At 35.8% G+C, this 21,862-nt stretch overlaps 1 protein-coding gene across 9 annotated transcripts; it reads right to left on the reverse strand.

Moving 5' to 3' along the window:
• Nucleotides 1–8,331: 8,331 nt before the first annotated feature.
• Nucleotides 8,332–21,326, reverse strand: LOC147405958 (Dihydropterin pyrophosphokinase / Dihydropteroate synthase). 9 transcript variants are annotated; one of them, XM_086433855.1, is made up of 6 exons: nt 21,038–21,326; nt 20,542–20,658; nt 18,530–18,866; nt 18,251–18,404; nt 11,635–11,724; nt 8,332–10,066 (listed from the first exon to the last, which is right to left on the reverse strand). In XM_086433855.1, exons 5-6 carry the CDS (start codon nt 11,699–11,701, stop codon nt 8,589–8,591), a joined length of 1,545 nt encoding a protein of 514 aa, XP_086289981.1. In that variant the 5' UTR covers nt 11,702–11,724; nt 18,251–18,404; nt 18,530–18,866; nt 20,542–20,658; nt 21,038–21,326; the 3' UTR covers nt 8,332–8,588. The 9 variants fall into 9 exon arrangements, with proteins under 9 accessions (XP_086289981.1, XP_086289980.1, XP_086289984.1 ...); XM_086433854.1 differs by having other exon boundaries at nt 18,251–18,441; XM_086433858.1 differs by having other exon boundaries at nt 11,635–11,763; nt 18,251–18,441.
• Nucleotides 21,327–21,862: the final 536 nt, after the last annotated feature.

Here is a 21,862-nt window from a genome sequence, read left to right on the forward strand (position 1 = left end):
GGATAAGGGGTGAATGTTCCGGTGTGGAGGTGGGAACAGTAGGGGTGAGGATTTGATGGTTTGATAAGGTATAGGGAATGACGAGTGGTGGTCGTGAAGATGGATCATAAGATATGATGAGGAGGTTAGATAGTAAAATTGGTAGTTTGGGGGGTTAGGGTAGATGGTTAGACTAGCCATTTTGAGTTGTAATTACAAGTTTTTGAAAAGGTGTTAAGTTTGTCATGTATTAAGGGAGAGTGTTAATGGTTGACGTTTCTGGCTTTTTTGTTACGTAGACTTTGATATTTGATCCTATGAGAACTATTAGGGTTGAAAGATTAAATATTGATTCCTCTCTCACAACTACATTTACCGTGGGTCAATTTCCTCTTTTGTTATGGGTAAATAAGGGATTATGATTGATATTTTTTTCATTGAGCTTGGTTTGTAGGGCCATCTAGTATGATTGCCTTCCTATTAATCAAATTTTGTACCTAATGCTAGAGCTTCCAACACTGGTCAATAGAGTGCCTCGATACGTCTATGTAAAACTCACAAAAGATATAGGGATTGTACTCAGGTTGTTTGGCAGCCTCCAGGTTCGGTTGTCGCTTAGTGAGGTACTCTCTTCTGAGTAATGTCGGGAGTAGTTCCGATAATGTCATTGGCAACTTGGTAAATACTCTGTTGATTGTATTAGGTCATGCATGTTGGTTATAACCTAATTATGGCATTTCATGTACTGTTTCAGTTTGTGAAGGATTTACCCGAAAATGATTCTAAGGTATAGAGGCCCAAGTAGTTTGAAGTATTGACATCCAAGGAACTTGCGATATTTGTTATCTCTAAACTGGTGTTGGGATGAAGAAGGGTTAGCTATATTGTATATTATTGACCTGAGTCTCATCCTTTTTCTTGGTCAAAGATACTAGTTTCCTCTTTGTCGATACTCTAATTGATGTCCCTAGGCTAGTGAAATCAAATATTAGATCGGTTCAGATCCTGTCCTCGACTTAGTCTGTTATTTGTACTAAATTTGAAAAAGTGACAGTAATATGTCCGACTAGGTGGTATAAAATGAATTTCCCAATGTTGAGATGAACGTAGTGTTCATCTCTTGTTGTGGCATGTTGGCCTCACTTGGGAACTCGACTATCACCACCTTCAAGTGTATTCTTTCACCGTTTCCCTCAATTTTCATGTCATCCTTTCCATATCGTTCATGTCTACCCTGACGTCTGTGTTAAACATGTTGTTGTACTAGAACATTTTGGCTAGATTTTGTCATCCCTTGATGAGCGAATAGTCCAATCCCAAGAACCACTTGAGGGTTGACCCTATCAGGCTTTTTTGAAACAACTATACCAGCAACCTTTCATCATCATAGCACTGGCATATTGACCCATGATCAATTTTGTGGAATGTAAAGCAGAGGATCGTAGTATCCAAGCACTGTAGGAGGTAAGGTAGTTTGTTATCCCGATTGCTGCTACTCGGGCATTTCAAGGTTTGATCTAAACACTTGGTATTGGACGGTTTGGGCCTGTATAAAGTTGGTGTTAGCCAACATGGCAGTCAGCATTTTTTCTTGTCTCTTTGTCAATTTTAACAACATTACTATTTTTGCATTGGGCTCTGTCAATTTTGTTTCCATGGTTGTGGGTTTTCTGAGGTACTTATAATTGGTGAAGATTGAAAGAAATATGGAGGCTTTTCAGAATATTTATATATATATATATATATTTGGCCATTTGTGGGCACAAAATCCAAATGTTGGTGTCTATATATATATATATGTGTGTGTGTGTGTGTGTGTGTGTGTGTGTGTGTCATCCAGTTTTATTTTTTTTAAAGATGAGTAAGATTAAAGCAAGGTTTATCAGTGTAGAGCTGGCATACTATTCTTAAAGTTTTAAGAAATCACATGAGCACAGAGTTGGAAAATTCTTTTGTTAAAAGATTTCATCAGCATGGAGCTAGCATCAACACGAAGTTGAACGTTTTTTTTATAAAAGACTTCATCAACACGGAACTAAAAAAATATTTTGTAAATTAGATTAGTGCGAAGTTGAAATTTGTTTTTTTCTTTGGGTTCTTGAGTCCTTTGCTCGACTTTGAAAATCATCTTGTTTCAAATTTTGTACAAGAAAATAGCAATGGCCCGACTTGACGAAGGTTTGTTATTTGATGAAGAAGTACAGACCCGATCGAGGTCCGTTGTAGGTTGTTGACCTTGTTAGGGTCCCTTATAGGTTTGGTTGTGAAAAGTCTGCATAAATCTTGAAGGCCTTACAACTTCAAATTAATAAACTTGAGTTGGGGTACTCGATGTGCCTTGTGGGAATCGTGGGTCTAACTTGGGTCCAACAAAATCTGAGTAGGTTTATTATGCCAAATTTATGTCATTTTGAACCTTGTCTTGATATAGGATGATCACTTTTTTTAAGTTGTGTTCCCACTTTGCAACGAGCAATTCATGGCGATTGAAAACGTAGGAGTTCGATTTCAATCCCCCATTCGAAATTTTCCAAAGGGGTTTGGCCCCGATTTATTTTGAAGTTCATATTATTTATTTATTTTTTTTTGAAATATGGTGAGACTTTGAAGAAGGAAAAAAGAATTTGATTTTGATTTGGGTGCTATTGGGCCACAAACCCAACAACAATCCCTCAAAATAATAAGCAAGGAGGCTATTTTTAGCTTCCGGTCTGCACTGTCAGTCCAGGTAAATAAAATAGTTATTGATCCGTGTTTTATGCACGAAACAGAACATTTTATACTAAGCAAAATTGCTTTTATTGTCTATTTTGGGCATTGCCCTATTTTTGGGCTTCTGTTTTCTGGATTTTGAAGGACATTGCCTCTGATTTTTGGCTTAAGACAAGAAAAATACATTTTTTTATGACATGCACAACTAAAACAAAGCATATTTTACCTTTTACTTGAGAAATATGTAAAAGAAACACACATTTAGGACTATACAACTTGCCTTCGTGGACTCTCTTATGGGTTTTACAATATTGTCTTCATGGACTTTCAAAATTACAACAAAATGAATATGGGATGGATACATACTTGATTTTGAAAACCCTAGTGTCCTAAGTCTATTAATCGTGTTTCGATGCATGCGGGTTCATAGATGATTTTCAAATACCCATTCTTCAAGTCTCGATGTACACCAAAGTGTCAATGTCTTAGGTTGGTGAATGAGATGGATATTTTCTTCCCTACCACCAAAATAATGATCTTAGGGGTTTGAGAGTACCGGCATCCGGGATTAACTTTGAATAAGGGAAGGGGGTGGTGTGTAATATGTTGTGAAACACGTGTGCATGTGCATTTTGAAAAGACGTATCCATCCTTACACATTATTTGTCTAAGAAAATAAAAAACAAAAACTAAACAAATATGACATACATTCTCCCACAGATAAGAAAAAACAAACAAATGAAAACACATATTTTTGTTTGAAAAATGATCAAATCGAAAAAGGGCCAGGCCTACTATCTCCCTAGTGGAGACGCAAAGTTGTAGACATGAGATTTTCGAGTCCAAAGATCTTTACTACTTGGATTTAGAGTCGCCACCATTCTTTTTTAGAAAAGGGTGTGAATGGACACCCGAAAAATAATTTTAAAAATCATTTTTTGTTCGTAATGACTCTTTTATGGATAAATGTACTGATCTACTTAAGATGTAGGTAAGGGGGTCCATTTTGGGAAATAGGATAGGTTTTAGGCACCTTATTCCCTCCACCATAAGTGGTAACCTTAGGAATTGGTCATTTTCATAAATAAGAAAAAAAGTCTATAAAATCCAATTTCGTGTTCTCGATGGCGAGGGATTTCAATTTCAACTTAAATCAATGAGGACTTCTTTATTAAGAACGAAGCCCTACTATGATCCATGCCTTTGAACACATTTTGAAAATCATGAACTTATCCGTCAATGACCCATTTTAATAAGAAAAGGGTCCCAAACCTTAGTCTCAAAACATTTTGTAGTAGGTGCAAATTGTATAGGAGTTTTAAGAATAACTCTTTTGAAAATTGTCTTCAATCTCAAACCTTTCGATCGATTCGAAACCCAATATACCGGGTGTAGGTGAGGGTATCCATTACATATTAGGGTTATTCTAAAAATAAAATTAAAGAAAAAGGGGGATAGTAGAAAAGAAAAAATGGAAGAGGGGGATGTATTATTTTTCTTTCTTTTTTGTTCTTACTCTACCTTATTCTTGTTTCTCCTTCTTTGTATTTTTGAAGTATGTTTCTTTGTCTTGACTTGAGTAATTTGTAGTGTAAAACTTGAAGGTTGATAGACTTTTTTGTTAAGGGTTGAGTGGGTTGAAGTAGTGAGTTGAGAAATTCTTTTTAGAAATTGGGAAAGATGAGAGTTGAGGAAATATTTAGAGTTGAAGCTTGATAGGAGGTTCAACTCTTGGGGGGTTTGTGTGTGTGTGTGAGAGAGAGAGAGAGAGGGGAGGGGCTTTATATGATTTTGAGGTGACTTTTAAGGGTAGGATGGGGTGACAGTATGAAAAGATGGGTGAGATGTAGGGGATTTGAGATTTTGGGAGGGGCATACATGAAAAATGATATAAGTGGGTAGTTGAACCCATATGATTTGAGTGTTAGGTGGGGTTAAAAGGTGTGGGTGTTTGTTAAAAGAATGATTATGTAAGGGGAGTAGTTGTTGATATTTTGGGATGGTGGAGGAGATAGTGACACGTGATAAAGAGGTATGGGGGTGTATGTTAGGTGAGTTGATTAGGGAGAAAGGATGTGAGATTGTTGGTAATGAGGGTATAGAGAGAATGATGAGAGTAGGTTATAACATGAGGTGTGGGTTGATTAACTTTTTGAAGATGATGATAAGGTTGGGTAAATGGGTTTAGAGAGGTGGGTTGTGGTGGTGATAAATGTTCATCATTGATTTTTATGGTGATTGATTGTGATCCCACTATGATTTTTGGCTTAAGGTTGGATAGTGGTTTAGGTTGGGTTGCATTGGTTTTGGGCTATTAGGCTTAGGGTTGGGTTGGATTTGATTAGGTTAAGGTGTGTGTAGGATTGGATTGAAAATGACAGTCATTGAACTCCAAAAGTTATACATTGAGGCGTCTTGGTAATGTGACTCATTCTCTCCCATTGATAAAGGCTACATGAAGTTATAAGAAAAAACGTAATATAGAGTATCTGCTTCCAAAGATTAAAGAGAATAAAATTAGAGGAATATTCTTCGAAAAGAAAGAAGAGAAAAGACAATAAAATGGAGAGTTATCCTCGACATTCATGGTAAGATTAAATTTCAACCACTATTTGTAAGAAATAAACGTTTGTAAGAGAATTATATTAATATTTTTAATTAGATTTTTGAATCTTTGATCATTTAGACTCAAAAGCAAGTACTATTAGTATTTACATATTATTCCTTAAAGACAAATTAAATCTCTCCAAAATATGTTTAGACCAGGTCGAAAATTAGTTGGACCACTATTCAATTTGGTTGGATTGACTTAGATTTATCACAAAATATTAAATGTGTATTAAGAACTACATCATTTAAAAAAAAAAAAAAATAGTTCACTAATCGAACCGACATTAAAAAATTTGGTCAGACCCGACAAAACCATTGGTTCTGTCTGGTTTTTTCAAGAGAAATACTCCAAATCTTGTTTTTTCACGTTATAGTTTCAAATTCTCCCTTGAAAACTCATGCTTTTAATAACATGATTAACTGTCTTCGCTATAAGGGAAGTTCAAATCACTTTCTGCTAGGGCTGCAACTCGGGCGGGTTGGAGGGTAAACCCAGGCTCAAACCAAGTGGTAGAACCCTCAAACTGTGCTCAACTCAACCCAGTTCAACTCAACCCAACCATCGGGCTTGAGCTTCCTAACCTGAGCTCAACCCAAGCTTGATCTCTTAAAATCAGGCTGAGCTCGGACTAGCTCGAGTTACGTAATTTTGGGAAGATTGGACGGGTTAGCTCATTGAATATCCATAATTTCATTTTAATCAATAAATAAATTTTATATCTTAAAAAAATATAACATAAAAAATAAAAAATAAAAAATAAAAATAAAAACCCACTAATAAATAAAATCACATACAACCTCCAAATCCATCATTGAGAGAATATTTAGAAAAACCATACTTAATCAAAACCCACATTAATAATATCCAATTGTCCACAAGCCATAATAATAAGATGGAATAAAAAGGTTAAACAAAAAAAAATCATAATTACTATAAAAATATTTGTATATTAGTATGAGTCATGCTGGAGTGACCTCAAGATTGTACATCATCTCTCACTTTCATGACTTGGAAATGGGTAGGAATCATAGATGCTTTTGCTTTTTCACTCGTATCTTGATAAGAAGCATCCACAATTCCTACACACTTCCATGTCAGGAAAGGGAAATATGAAGTACAATCTTGAAGCAACTTCAGCATTTTTATGTTAGTATATAGACATTGGGTTCTGCTTGAGTCGGATTGCTCGATCTCTCAACCCAAGCTCAGCCTAAATTGAGGTCAGGTTGAGATATTCTAACCCAGGCTCAACCCACTTTCTGCATAACTCAGCCCAGGCTCTCCCATCAATCAGGTTGAGCCAGCATTGAGTTCGGGCCAGCCCGCCCAGGTTGCAACCCTACTGTCAGCCTCTCCAAAATAATACAATAGATTCTAACTGAGGTTTTTCTTAACTATTTTCTCACTTTAACAATGGTTCCATGATTCCCATTCCCATATTTGAACACCTGATGAGAACTGATAATTGCTGGGCTTAGACCCATAGCTCAGTTGGTTTGACACATTGCAAAGCAACTTCGAGGTTGTGGGTTCAAGTCCAGCTTACCCATCAACAAGAGAGAGAGAGAGAGAGAGAGAGAGAGAGAGAGAGAGAGAGAATGCAGAATTGGAGCTATATACTTTAAATAGGACAAGTCGGGTCAAAAGAGACCATTAGCCGAACCCACATCTATGGTTTTAACTTATCTCCCAAAGTACTGTGATTCAAGCAAGTTGTTCTGAAAGGATCAATTTTATTGTCAAAATCAAAAGGCCAATTGAGATAACTTCAAATTTTTAACACAATGAAGCATTTCTAATGTGCCTAATATAGTAACAAGAACAAAATTGTAACTTCGACCCTACATAAGTTTATTCCTTTTTTCAGGAAGTAATTACTTGCACACCGCCTAGAACCAATTGCATCCCATCACTTAAAATTAAAATCACCCTTACACTCCTGTTGGTATGATTGCATTGCCAAATAAACAAACAAAGTGTAACTTTGGGAGCAAATTCTTTGCACATCACAAGTCACCCTTACATTTCAACAAAAATAGGTTTTTTTTTTAAGTTGGGGTGCAAGGGGCTACCTATGAACTACAAGTAGTTACTCCATTATTTTAAAACAATTAAACAACAAATTAATATTATGTTGAGTGTTATGTTATCTACCTCCGTTCTCAAGAGTCATGTGCTCACTTATCATGCCCCAGTTCAACCCGTGGCCCTCTTATATTCATAGTTGCATCTTCCCCATCAGATCAGTCTTTTGGGGTAAATGGTTGTCAACATGGTATAAGAGCGTTAGGTTCGTATAGGTCATAGGTTCGAGTCTCCTCGAAGGAATTTTCCACCCTTATGGGTGAGGTGAGGGGGAGTGCTGAGTGATGTGTTATTCGCCTCTGATCCTGAGAGTCACATGCTCATGTATCGTGCCTCAATTCAACCCGTGACCCACTTATATTCATAGTTGCACACTACCCATCAGATCAGTCTTCTGGGGTAAATGGTTGTCAACATATTCATTTGAACATTTCTACATCTAATATTTTATATTTATAATATAATCCACATACAACACGAGCATATTACTAGTATATACAAGTAAAAGAAAATTTCTTCACAAACATTATCTCAAATACTTTGCTTTCCATTGGTAAGGTAACCGAAAGGAGAAAACATAAATGAGATTTTTTTTTTTTTTTCTGTGGCTCAGGTGAAAAGGCTTGCTATCTCTCCCACACAAATTCTGCAACAGTTGGTAAGAATTCCAAGCATAGGAAACATAGGTATATAGTAGGAGAAATTTGTGTCCATAAGAAATGTAAGAAATCGAAAAATGTTGTAGAACCCAAAGAATTAATCAGTCAGGACAGCTTATCTTTGCTAGAAAGTACTCATATATGCTGAAAGATCCACAAGTGGATGCATAAGAAAACACAATGCAGCCACTACAAGAATGCAGGGAAAAAACAAAAGTTCTCACATGTTTTATAGTTTTACAAGAAAAAGAATACTACTAATAGAACATTATCTCACTCTTCAGATTCCCTAAGAAAAACCAAACAATAAAAGACATAAAATTTATTAAGAAAATAGTTCGACTGATTTGAGTACATACCTGTGTTGCACTTTTCTCTGTTTTCCCTTGCAAGATTTCTGAAGAAACATAAATTACACATTTGCATATACCATCCACTGTAGTTACGCCGCATAAACAAAGGCTCTAATCTTACTTTATGCTTATTTATTCTTTTAGCTAGCATTGGTGTCCCTCTTTAACACCTAACATAACCCAAAAAATTTAACAAATCACACATGAGCTTTTTTTTCGCTTCAGCATTGCATCACATAGCCTCATCGCATCCAAGTTATCCTTAACATTGTGCACTCTAACAATGTTTGCACCCCCTAATATCCCAGCAGTGACAGCAGCAATAGTTGCAGGGTCTCTTTCACTAGCATCTGTGCGATTGCAAATATCTCCGAGAAATCTCTTTCTCGAAGGTCCTATCAAGATAGGTGCATGAGAGGCGGCCAAGCTCTTGACAGCAATCTCTTCCCGAATGGTCTTTGAACCCATGAGAACGTCTAGATTTTGTTCATCTTTCTTGGAGAACCCTATTCCTGGGTCAATGATAATCCTCCAAGCTGGTATCCCCAACGATTCCGCATCTCTCACCCGTGAATATAACTCAGAAGCGACCTCCTTACACACATTATCATATTGTAAGTTTTCGCTATTTTGCATTGTTGATGGGTCCCCCTTCAGGTGCATTATAACATAAGGAACACCCAGACTTGAAGCAACCTTGAGCATGTTAGAGTCTAACTGTCCGCCGGATACATCATTAATAAGATGAATCCCTTTATTTATTGCTTCCATCGCAACTTTAGAGTGAAACGTATCCACAGATAGAAACTTTCCCTCTACTTCGGGTATCTCTAGAATGGCTTCTAGGACAGGTATTAGTCTATCTAATTCTTCTTCAGCCGAAAGCCAAGTCGCAAATGGGCGTGTCGATTGTGCACCAATATCGATAATGTCTACTCCTTCTGAGATCATTAATCGGACTTGAGAAACTGCGGCTTCTATAGACTGAAATTTCCCTCCATCGCAGAAACTATCCGGGGTCAGATTGAGGATACCCATGACATGGGTCTTCTGTGACCAATCCCATAAGCGATTTCCAACGGGTAAGACTCGTCTCAAACCTTCGCTTCCAATGAGGGATTCACCGCCCAATTTCTCCCATGATTCGAAAAGCCCACCAGGTTTTCTTGAAAAAGAATGCCAGCTTGCAACAATATCACTATCTATAGTCAATCCAAGTAGATCTATTAGTGGGGCCATTACAAATGGTCTCTCCCAAATTCTTTCATGTGGGACAATAAGAGTCTCGGATTGGATATTGAACTTTCCATAGAATAATATATCTAAGTCAATTGGTCTTGGACCATACCTTATTCCATCTGTTCTACCCATATCTTTTTCAATTTTTTTAAGTACACCCAATAATTCATGGGGACCAAGTTTTGTAACACCTCTAATTGCTGAGTTGAGAAATTGAGGCTGATCGGTCACGTAAGCTGGCTCTGTCTCATATAAACACCCATGTCTTGTGATGTTGATCCCTGACTTGTTCATCATTCGGAGGGCTTCATTGAAATTATGAAGTCTATTGCCCACATTGCTACCCAAAGCAATTACTACTTCCTGTTCTAGAGAATGAACTTCCACTGAGGTATTGGAGGATGAATGGAGGAAAGAGAGACATGATCCTGAAAAGTAGAAGATAACATAAGCATTAGGGAAGTACCTTGAACCTGAATAATCTCTATTGGTATTTACTGGTTAAAATAATATATGCAGATAGCTTCTATTGCCACACCAACTTTTGCTAACACCACCACAATATGTGTGCTAATTCTTTGGCGATTTATATATGAATTAGGGAGGTATTAGCAAAAGTTTGTGTGGCAATAGAATCTCTCTATATTTATGCATTTCTAATGTATGTTCATTTATCAACCTCCCCTATCAACTCAATACCCATCATTGTATGCTTGTCCTCTTAAAAGGAATTGCACAATTAAGCATTGTTTGATCCGTAACGATATCACTTATTCTTGAGATTTGGGTTTTAGGAGAAATTTCAATGATTGAGAGTTAACCGAGTAACATTTCTTCTTAATATCTTGAATGAAGTCCAAATCAGGGAGAATGATCAGGACAGGAAGGAATGGGTCAAGACTAAGGATAGGAGATTCATTGTTCACTCATTTTACAAAGCCATTCTTCCAAGGTCGGAAATACTTTTCTAGTATCTCTCATTTGGTCTTCTCTTGTCCCTTTTAAAAGTTCCTTCTTTATTTAGCTTGCCTCCTTAGGGAGGATTCTTATTTTAGATAACTTGATTTCTCATGGGTAGATCACTCCTAATTTTTGTACCCATCGTAAGAGTGATGGTGAATTTGTGGATCACACTCTTCTTCAGTATTCTTTCTCCAAGGGAATTTGACCGTCTTTCATGTCTTTGTTTCACATGTCTTGGGTTTTCCCGAAGAACTTTCTTATGATGTTAGACGGTTGGGCTTTCAAAGTATTCTCTCATAGAAAAAGGCACCTTTGGGCTATCCTTCCTTCGGCCATAGGTTGGGGTCTTTGGAGAGAGAAACAACAAAGTGTTCCAAAGCAAGGAGAACAATTCGCATACGATGTACATGGAGATTTTAGGGTTGCTGTTTTTTTGGGCGAAATTTAACAAGGACTTCTCCGGATTTTCTTTTGAGGACTTTGTATTTAGATGGGATAGCTTATGTAACTAGCAGGATATTGTTTTTGCTTTTCGTCTCAGGGGCTCTCTCAACCTCCTTTGTATTCTCCTTCTTTTGATATTTATAAAAATAAAAATAACTATTTACAAACTTATATGAAATAAGTCAAGTTTACACATGGCATGCATGCAAGGGAATATGATCCACCATAAAATATAAAAAAAACAAATCTTTACTTCATCAGATGATTGTACTCATATTTCTATATGGGACCCATCAACTATCTACTGTTAGGTGCATCATGCATAGCCATGCTTCAGGTGCCTTAGATGGTTAGATTTCCTTGCAATAATATGAAACTTCAGGTTTTAATGTTATTGTATAACTAAGTGTACTGAGGTACAAGGTTTTTTCTGGCCATGGAGTCTGAATCAGCATTTGTATCAGTGTCAAAACACTAAAAGTGATGTTAACTTAGCTAGTAAAAGAAGAGAATGGCAAATTGTTTAGTGGGTGAACAAAATATATATATATATATATATATATATATTAAAAAGAAAAGAAAAGATTACCTCTGAAACACTTGGTTACTCCTTTACTCCCATGTTTGATGGGAATTATTTTCTTGAATATGTTCATGATAGCAGTAATTCCTCTTGATCCTTGAACACAGAGAATTGAAGTTAATACAATGCTGCAGTCTTTAAAGTCTCACAATTTCAGTTAGAACCATATTACAAAGAACACTCCATTTTCTCAATGGCTTCCTATCAACTTGTTTCTAGGTATAATTGTAAACAATCTAATACACAAATATATACAATTTCATGTATATGCATATTTATGTCTAAATCAAAACTAAAAATACAGCAAGTTCATAAAATTTCCAACCTAAGACAAGACTTTTCATTAGAATTTTATGGTACAGGTAGAGATAAATGGAAGTAAATTAACCCATTCTAGAAGTGTTTTCTTATTATCTACTAGTATTTATGGTCCTATCTCTATTTTGTTCTCATTTGCATTTAATCAGAATGGAAACTTTTAATTTATAGCAAGGTATTAAATTTCAATTTCAACGTCCATTTCGGTTAGTCAGGAAATGGAAATATTTCGATCAGTATGGAAATGAATACAATTTTTGGTATTGATAAAAATATTGAAGAAACTTCCATTGAAAATGGAGGAAATGATATAATAGGCATTAAAACACACTAATTAAGTCATCAAAATACAATAAGCAACCATAAGGAGTGTGAACTTGAAGATCAACAACATTTTGCTACACATATATTCAAAGTCCAACTATGAAAAATAATAATACTTAATTTACATGGAAATAACAATAATTTTATTTTTGATGGGTAAGCTGGACTTGAACCCCAACCTCAAAGTCATTTTGCAATGTGTCAAACCAACTTAATACGTAAAATACTAAAATGAAAAAACTATTAAGTATTGCATTCAGTGTTATTATATATATATGAACTAATGTATCCAACTGACTAAAACATGGTTGATTGTGTGCATGCCTATATAAATGTATTAATATGAACTAATCGTAATTCATTTATATTAACAGATGAATGTTATATGCAATTTTTATTAGTAAATACAATGTGTGACATACAAATTCTCACTTAAAGCAATATAAAAAATTTCAAAAGAGAATATTTCAGTCGAATTTTACTGTTCATCGAAATATTTCTACCGAAATATTGCATTTTTATACCTAAATTTAATAATTTCGGTCGAGATTCAATATTCATCAAAATATTTCGCAAAATGGATAGTGATTTCCACCGAAATATATTCAAAAAGAAACTGTCGGATTGTCGGTTAAATTTCGTGTTGGAACTTGTGGAAATGAAAATATTTTTTTTGATAAGCAAGGAGAATTTTTCTTTTTTTTTTGAAAAGTAAGCAAGGAGAATTCATTAATAGAAGAAAAGGCCGGACAAGACGGTCAACCAAGCTAGAGAGACAAATTACCGCGACATTATTCTCGTGAGAAACAACACACCCCATCCCATCTTACCACAAAGTCTTTGAATCTAATACCCCTAAATTCCTTAAAAACCTTTGACCATAAGAACAAGAGACCTAGAACAGAGTGGATGATAGATTGGGATTCAAGAGCTTTATCCTCAAAGATGCGCCTATGGCACTCCAACCACAGACCCTAACATATCACGAAGTGAGTGAAGCTCCATACAATTCTCTTGACACCCAAGAATGATCTCCCATCGGTCAGCCATGACTCAAACAAGTCTTGGACAGAAGCTGGGAGGCAACCAGAAAGGCCGAAAAGGCTATATAAATGGCCCCACACCTCGGCAGCCACTTAGCAATGTAGCAGCACATGGCCTGCCAATTCTGCATCACTCCAGCACATCATGCAGCAGTAAACACCACAGAAGCCTCTAGTCCTCAAGAAGTCCAAGGTCTGGATCCTATTAAGCACTGCTGTCCATGCAAAAAAAGATACCTTCGAGGGCACTCTAGGCCCCCAAACCACAACTTCCGAAAAGTATGAATAACCCTCATTAGCAATCAATTGGTAAAAAGAACTAGCCAAAAAACTCCCATTCTTGCATCCAACCACACCTGAGCATCATCACGATCTGATTCGAATTGGTATGAGTTTGTGGCATTTACTAACCTCCCGCTGGCCTCTAGTACCCAGTCATTGAAGCCTCTACGAAAGCCAAAGTCCCAATTCCACATTCCATCTGACCATTGTCTAAATCTGGAAACCGGAAGGCTCTTCTTTGTGAAGATTGAGTAAAGGATAGGGAATTCCTCCATTAAAGGTCCTTGTCCGCACCAACTATCCTTCCAAAATCTTACCTTGTTTCCTCTTCCCACCTTGAAATGAGTTTTCATCCTAAATAGCAGAAGCACTTTCAAAATTTCTTTCCATACTCCACAACCATGTGAATCCCTATTTGTCCCACTCTCCCACCCAAGCGTGTTGGCACCAAACTTCAAAGTCAAGACGCTTTTCCACAAGCTATCCTCCTCAACACCAAAAGGCCACAGCCATTTCTGTAGTTGTGCCAAATTTACTAAGCCAAACTTCCTGATTCCAAGACCGCCCCTGCTTTTTGTTCTAGTCACGCATTTCCAGTTCACAGGATGATGCTTTCTACTCCCCTCCGTATCGTGCCACAAGAAGTCCCAGATTAACTTTTCTAGTTGCAACTCCACCCCTTTGGGGCATCCGGAACAAAGATAACAGACTAGGGTTCAGTATATTTCGTGGAAATATGTCGAAATTTGATACTACGATTTATAGTCAGATATATTTATAGAGATGGCTCTGTAGATACAGTGATTTGATGTTGTTGTGTTGAGACCCCATACATGTATGATTTCCAAGCTGCATAAGTAACTCAAAACCTGAATTTTCATGAAAATTCTAAATCAGACTGTTTGAGAAAGTAGCATAAATCTGTGTCCTTTGGATGCACATAATAGATCTCATATCATCTAATCTAATAGGCAACGGAGTTGAAAAGGTACATCTACCAACATACATGTCAAGACCCATATACTATCACGACCTAGACTTGTGAACTCCTGATAATTCCCACTTCAGAGCAAAAAAAACGATAAACCTTCCATTGATTATAAACAGATGTTTACAGACAAGCCTTTACAATAATCTTTCATTACAGACACCCAAGATAAACCTAAAGTACCAATCCCAATGGCCTATGCATTGCTAAGTCTCCTAATCCTAATCCTAATTAGCAAGGCAAAAATAATAACATAGCATTCCCCAGTTTACGTACAAAAAACATCGAACAACCAATAACATTTTCGTAATAAACATTTCTAGTATTTTTTGTGGTAATTGCAGTAGGGTTCTTATAAGCCTAGTTATCTATCTTTGTTCATAATTTTTAAAGAGATTTACCTGGCAAACCTATCTGTTGCAGTTTTATTAGAAAAACTCCCTTACTTTATCAAGTTTGTTACCTGAACAAACCTTACTTTATGAATCAAACTAGCATGACTAATTTAGTAAGATTTCAAATCTTACTAAGGGTCGTTGGGCTTACATGGATGATCAAATTGGAAATCCAGCACCACAGTCTTCTAGATTTCATGGAAAAAATCAAGGCCAATTGAACAAAATTCAAAAAAGGATCCTTTTTGAGCTTGGTTGATGGTGTTAAAAATGGATGGCTACCGAACTCCCAAATTTAAAATTAAAATTCAATAGTGAAAATTAACATTTTTTTTTCTATTTTTTTCAGAGTTCTTAGAATTTTGTCCTTTATAACCTTGTGGCATCAAATCATGTTTTTGAATGCCACAAATTGATGTGGTTAGGATCCACTCCAAGGTATGTTAAGTAACAAATTAACCTCATCAATTTGGATTTTATGACATGGATGACTGCTACAAGGTTTGTTGGGTAACAAACTTCATAAACATGCAACAGTTAGGTCTGCCAGGTAAATCTCTCTAATTTTTATTCTTTTCCATTTTACTGCTTTGAAACCTGGGCTAAACCTCCTACCGTCCGTAGAACTAGGAGAATACCCTAACTCAACTGACTATTGGAACGCCTATCCCTCATAGGAGACGCATATTCTTTCATGGTGTGTTACTAGTAATCCTTACCTGGCTTATCCGACTGTTGAGACACCTATCTCTCAGAGTGGATGCCTATCCCTTGAAAGAGTTCACTAGTTAACTGGCCTACCTTCTTGAGGTTTACTTCCCAAAGGAATTCACCTCTTAAATAGATTTTGAAACTGATCAATAGTTTCCACTTTTTATACTTTATGGTTTCCTAGGTCGAGTCCTACCAAGTATGGTGCATTTGTTTCTTTTTTTTTAAAGATATCCTTGCAACCATTCTTTCCCTTTTTGTTTCACAAAAGAAACAAAGATTTCACATCGTCCAACTACGACGTGGTAACCTTTTTCCAAAAACCTTTTCATGTTGTAAAACGTTATGTGCACATTACGCCATGAACATGATGTTTATCATGAAGAAAAATTCAGCAAGCATACAATGAGTCTTTAACACACAAAATTCAGCAAATTTGCAAGCAAACAAAATGGGGTTAGAATCAAGTATTGGTCCAAAGGACGCATCGTGGATTAGAATCAAGTATTAGTCCAAGGACCCATCATCATACAATTTGAATTCACGCAGGCACCGTTCATCCGACAATCTCTTCCATCATAGACCTTTCCATATAGGATGGCAACTACTATGAGACAGATTTTGGATAAACTCCCATTACCAAGCTAAAGTATAGACTTCAAGAGAATTAAAATAATAAAAATGTAATTCAATGAATGCAATAGAAAAAGAAAATGAAAAGGAAGGAGTGTTTGTCCCAATACTCTACACATAAACTAGAAAATGATTTACTAAAAATTTTGTTAGAACCACTTGGCTTGATCTGCCTAATTTTGTTAGAACCTTGGATGATCATGCAGTCGAGTGGTTAAGGGCAATCCCAACCACTATTTTGGGAGAGAAGAGTGATTTATGAGGTGTGAGAATGGTTGAGGGGGGTATTTATAGTGATGTGAGAAGTGCAATTAATGATGGTGAGTAATTGGTGGGAGAGTCCAATTTGGGGACTCTCCAATTTGTGGCCCCCAAAATTCATGTATGTGAGAGTCCCAAATTGTTATCCCACTTTTAATGTGGACCCACACATGTAACTACCTTGGACATCCCAATTTGGTGGCCCATCTTTTAAATACAAAATGGACTTCATAAATGAGTCCAAAACAAAGTTCGATTCTTTTAAATTATTTTTAAACAATAAAAGAAAAATGTGATCCTGCTTGGGTCTTCATACTTGGAATGACCACCTTAAATTTTGTTATTGCTTATTATTTATATAAAGTGGATCCCACATGTGGTACACGCATGATTTGGTCTCCACCATTTTAATTGCATTGTAAATAATGGGCCTCACATCCCTTGTATCCTTTGATATTATGGAATAACATGTGGAACCCAATATCCATGAGATGTAATTAACATTAATACCTAATATAATCAAATAATAATGGTGGGTCCCACATGCCTATGTGTTTAATTATTCATTTACATACATATACATACACATAAATAATTATACTTATGTACTCATACTTTAATCAAGAATATTTGTATGCATATAATTATATTCTCCTTCATTAATAAAAATCTTTCTTTTTTATGGACAGGTTGGAAAGGTAGCATGCCACCAACGACCGTAGGGTCAAAAAGGTGACATTCAAAGTTCCTAGATACCTTGAAATTTTCATGCAGTGTCTCTAGAAATAGCACACTAAAACTAATATCTGCAATGAAGACTTGCAGGATGATCCAAAAGCGATGTTCAGGTTACCTAGCTTCCGTAATAATTGATAAGGACGAAGAAGAGATGATTTACAATACACCAAATTGTAAAGGAGTTCAAGGATAACTTTCCTGAAGAAATACCAGGACTTCCACCTCAACAAGAAATAGAATTTTTTTTGTCGAACGATAGTCTCAAGAACAACACAAATATCAAGAGCAGCTTATAGATGGGACCTAGCTTGCAAAGAGTGATCTGCTTGTTGTTTTCTTTGTTTTCTTCAGGCCATCTTGTCCTCACTATTAACAAGACTTTTCACTTAATAAAAAAAAGTAAGCAAAAGTGTTTAAAGTGTTTTTCTAAAATCATTCATTTGGATCAAAAGATCAAACACATAATAATCAACTCAAACCATCCAAAACATAACATCAGAAAGCAAAACCACTTGTGTCCTTGGTTGTGTTGGATACTCAACTAAACGTCCTTGTAGGCCAAAACAGAGGTAGGGAACCTTACTCCACAATTCAAAGCGAATAAATGGTCCAAAGTACTACATTTGGAACAAAAACCACAAACGTTCTCTAGGAAATATTAACACTAATGAACCAAATAATGTGAAATTCAAAGATAAAGATAAATGAGATGAAAGAAACAAACAACTTAACACATTGAAGCAGGTGCAAGCTAGCTTAGTTCGTAAAGTATTAGAGTGATGATACCAAAGACCTGGGTTCAAATCCCACAGGTACCAAGTTATCGAACTCATTAAAAATAAGCTTACCAATAAATAAAAACCTAACACATTGAAGATTATTAAAGATGAAAGGGAGAATTTAAACAAATGGAAAAAGTAAGAACTCACTTGCAACCAAAGGTGGCAGTGAAGCAAACAGTGTCGTCTCCTCTTGGGTGTAAGGAAACACTCACAATATGACGGTCTTTGTACATGTATGTAGCCTTCGATGAAGCAGATGAAGAAATTAAGGGCCCGAGTGGATAACAAAGAGTTTCTGGCTCTGAGAAAGAATGGAGTTGAAATGCTCTTACAAGGAGCTGGAGAAGTGTTGTGGGTTAGATATAAATTTGTGAACCAACTCTAAGAAGTTTTGTGAGAAGTACTCTTGGGTTAAAGAGCTTATACCTCCAACTTGTCATTCCATCACACAGCACTAGCATTGGTTGTATACGTATTTGGTCCTAGCCAACTCCATTCATATTGATTATAGTAATCCAACTTTTCCAATCAGCTTTGATCTTGTCCAAATGGTTCTTAAATTGCTTATGCTCGTAATGGGTCTTCATTCTTTTCTCAAACTCAGAACAAAGCATTTCCCCATCCCATTCTATCTAAAGTAAGGTCATTTCAACAGCCTTTTAGGACCAATTCAAAATTTTGACCAATACCTTGTGCAAGTTGAGTACATAATTGGCTTGCTGATCACTTTTCCCTTCCCCGTATTATGTTGGCTTGATAACATCTTGATAAGTAAATATAAGTATATTAAAACATAGACATAAGATCTTTAAGTTAACCTTAGCCTTGATACAATTTTTATTAAACAAACTTGAAAAGGGCATAAATAACATGATCAAGATGTAATAAGAGTAGAGTGTTGGGATCATTCTAGGTTGCCTCTTGGACTCCTTAACCATTCCATCCTATTAAAAACAGTATGCGAAACAGAGATCCATGAGATTGAGCCTAAAAGATGAAGAAGATTTCTTCTAGCACATTCACGAAGCAGAGATCCACGTGATGGATCAAACTCTTTAAATAATCATTCACCATTAGAACCCTTCATGTACAACAAACCAATGTTTTTAAAGGCGTTTGATACTTACACCTCGAGGCATGCCTCGCAATGAGGGTCCTTAAAAACACCTCGAGGCATAAGGTTGAAAGATAAAGCAGCTAAAGCTTACACCTCAAAGGCTCAAACTAAAAGACTCGCAGAGGTATACACCTTTTGGTCGAGGCTTACACCTCACATTTATTTTTTCTTTTTTAAATAAATATTTTTTATTTCTTCTTTACTTCTTGTTTTATTAATTAAGCAAGATCTTATAAATGTCATCTTCGCTACCATTTCTTTGTTGCATGCACAGAAAATTGTTGAGTTGATTTGATTTATAAATAAGTTTAGGTAGTATTTAATATTATATAAAATAAGTTTTTAAAAAAATATTTAGTTATATTTTTACATACATAAAATAGTTATTTATTGTAGAAACTTTCAACTCTTAAATATAAAATAATAATATTTTATATTATTATTTATTGTAATGGTTTAATACTTAGAATTCATTTGTGTATTTGATAATTGGGAATATGAGGTTACTATTCTAATTTTCAATTGTTTAATATTAGTTATTTATATCTTGTATTATATATTTAAAAATATAAGGCATGTGAGGCTTATGCTTTACGCCTCGAGGCATTGGCCAATCAAGCGCCTTACCTCACGCCTCAATGTTTGAAAACATTGCATCAGACAACTAACTGTCACAAGAAAGATCCTTGAGTATAAAAAATAAAAAAAATTATCTTGTGCATCAAACAATTATGAACTAATAATGATTCAGTACCAGGAATAGGCCTTGAGAAACATAGTTATTTTGACGTGCCAAAATAAAAACAGCTGATTTTAACTGCTAATGGAAAAGAGAATAAATGTTGAGGGAGCAAAATGAAGATCCTTTTTATTGGGTATTCGGTTATCTGAATCTCTTAAAATTCCAGATATCAAAAGATTTCATCCCCACTATAAGTTTCATTGTTTAACAAACTGGCCGACTTACTAGTGGTCCAGCTTGTTTTGCATCATTCTATGCATTCACATTAGAGCTGCATTTGGACAATGGAGATATCCCTTCTTAAGTGACAATTTGGACAAATGAGGCTTTCCATTTTCATGCTTGTTGGCATGTTCTAAAGAACACCAACAGTGTATGTTACACCATAACCATCCCCTAAAACAATAAGAATAAATAAAATACAAAATACTACCAACTTTAGTGAAAAATAAGCCCATTTCTACTACGTCTCATCACATTATAAGGGAAACAAACTCGGAAGAGAGGGAACGTAACTAACAAACAAGGCCTGCATAAAAAGAGACTAAAATTTTCTTTATAGTTTCTTTGAGACATTACCTCAAAACAAAGGTGCCAACTTAGCTAAGTACGTAAGGCATGTGAAGTGTTGATTCCACAACCTGGGTTCAGAACCCATCGAACCCTCCTTCACATTGACCACTAAAATTTGCTTGCCTGAAAATAAAAAATAATAAAATAACGCATTTTCAGGAATTCCGCCTCTTCAACACCATATCACTTCAAATGATACACATTCAGAAAACAATCTAACCGGCATCCAGAGACCGACTCAACTAGTTAAAAAAAACCCATCTTCCCTAATTCCTGAAATTTTTTAAACCTAACCTTTTTTATCTTTATCTCTAGATTTTCTAACTGATAGCAATCTAAAATCTTGTTAAAAGTACATAAAAATTATAACCTTTTTAACTTACTACAAAGATCCACACTACTCTTCCATTAAAAATATTGATTGGTACACACAGGAAACAACAAGACAATCATCAAAGATATCAATATCTAATACATGAAATCCACCAAACAAAATTGAAACCTGGGATTTGGAAGAAATCTTTGAACCATGGAACCGAAAGATCCGCTGTAAGGCAAAAATTTAAATTTGAAGGTTTTTCTCAACTGGTAGAGAAAAAGTTAGGATTTTGAGACTAGGAGTAGAAGAAGAGAACGGTGTGTGTGTACGAGAGAGAGAGAGACTCATTGGTGGCCGGGGGGGATGGCGACGGTTGGATGAAGGGAAACTCAAGAAGAGATGGATAAACCTTTGATCTTGTTTACAATTACTAACTAGACGGGCATCCTCTCTGGGATTATGGGGGGTATAAGAGAAAAAATAATAAAATTGAAGGTGTATTACTAAATTTTGGGGTATTATTGAGAAATGGAAGGGAAAGGAGAGAGGAGAGGAAAAAAAAATACTTGAAGGTGGAGGAGAGAAAAGTAATAAAGTGGGGTTAATGTAGTTGGATGGGACTTTCATCCCCTTACAAGACTATAGCAAAGTGGGCCCTATAGTTATATTTTATCATGTAGACTAGAATTCCCCCATGTCTACTGGCCCATGTTGCATTTTATTTAAGGGTTAAAGGGGTAAAAGAGAAAAACTAATAAAATTGAATGGGGTATTTTTAAAAAATCTTTAAAATTGAAGGAGTAAAAGAGAAAATATAATAAAATTATAGAGATATTAGTGAAAAAGGAAAGAGATAAGAGAGGAGGAGAGGAAAGATAATAAAGTTAAAAGAGGATGAGGAAATCAATATAGTGGGGTCATTATAGCTTGATGCGACATTTATCTATATAATAAAACACAACGATGGATCCCACCGTTGTGTTCTAGTATAAGGTAAATTACTGAAAG

The sequence above is a fragment of the Akebia trifoliata genome, chromosome 3 (assembly GCF_017979445.1).
Source record: "Akebia trifoliata isolate Shusen 1 chromosome 3, ASM1797944v1, whole genome shotgun sequence".
NCBI lineage: Eukaryota > Viridiplantae > Streptophyta > Magnoliopsida > Ranunculales > Lardizabalaceae > Akebia > Akebia trifoliata.

Coding starts and splice junctions, on each gene's coding strand:
- LOC147405958 (XM_086433863.1), bottom strand. CDS start 11,701: ATGAACATATTCAAGAAAATAATTCCCATCAAACATGGGAGTAAAGGA. Junction 10,067..11,634: donor AGTAACCAAGTGTTTCAGAG/GTAATCTTTTCT, acceptor TCTACTTTTCAG/GATCATGTCTCTCTTTCCTC.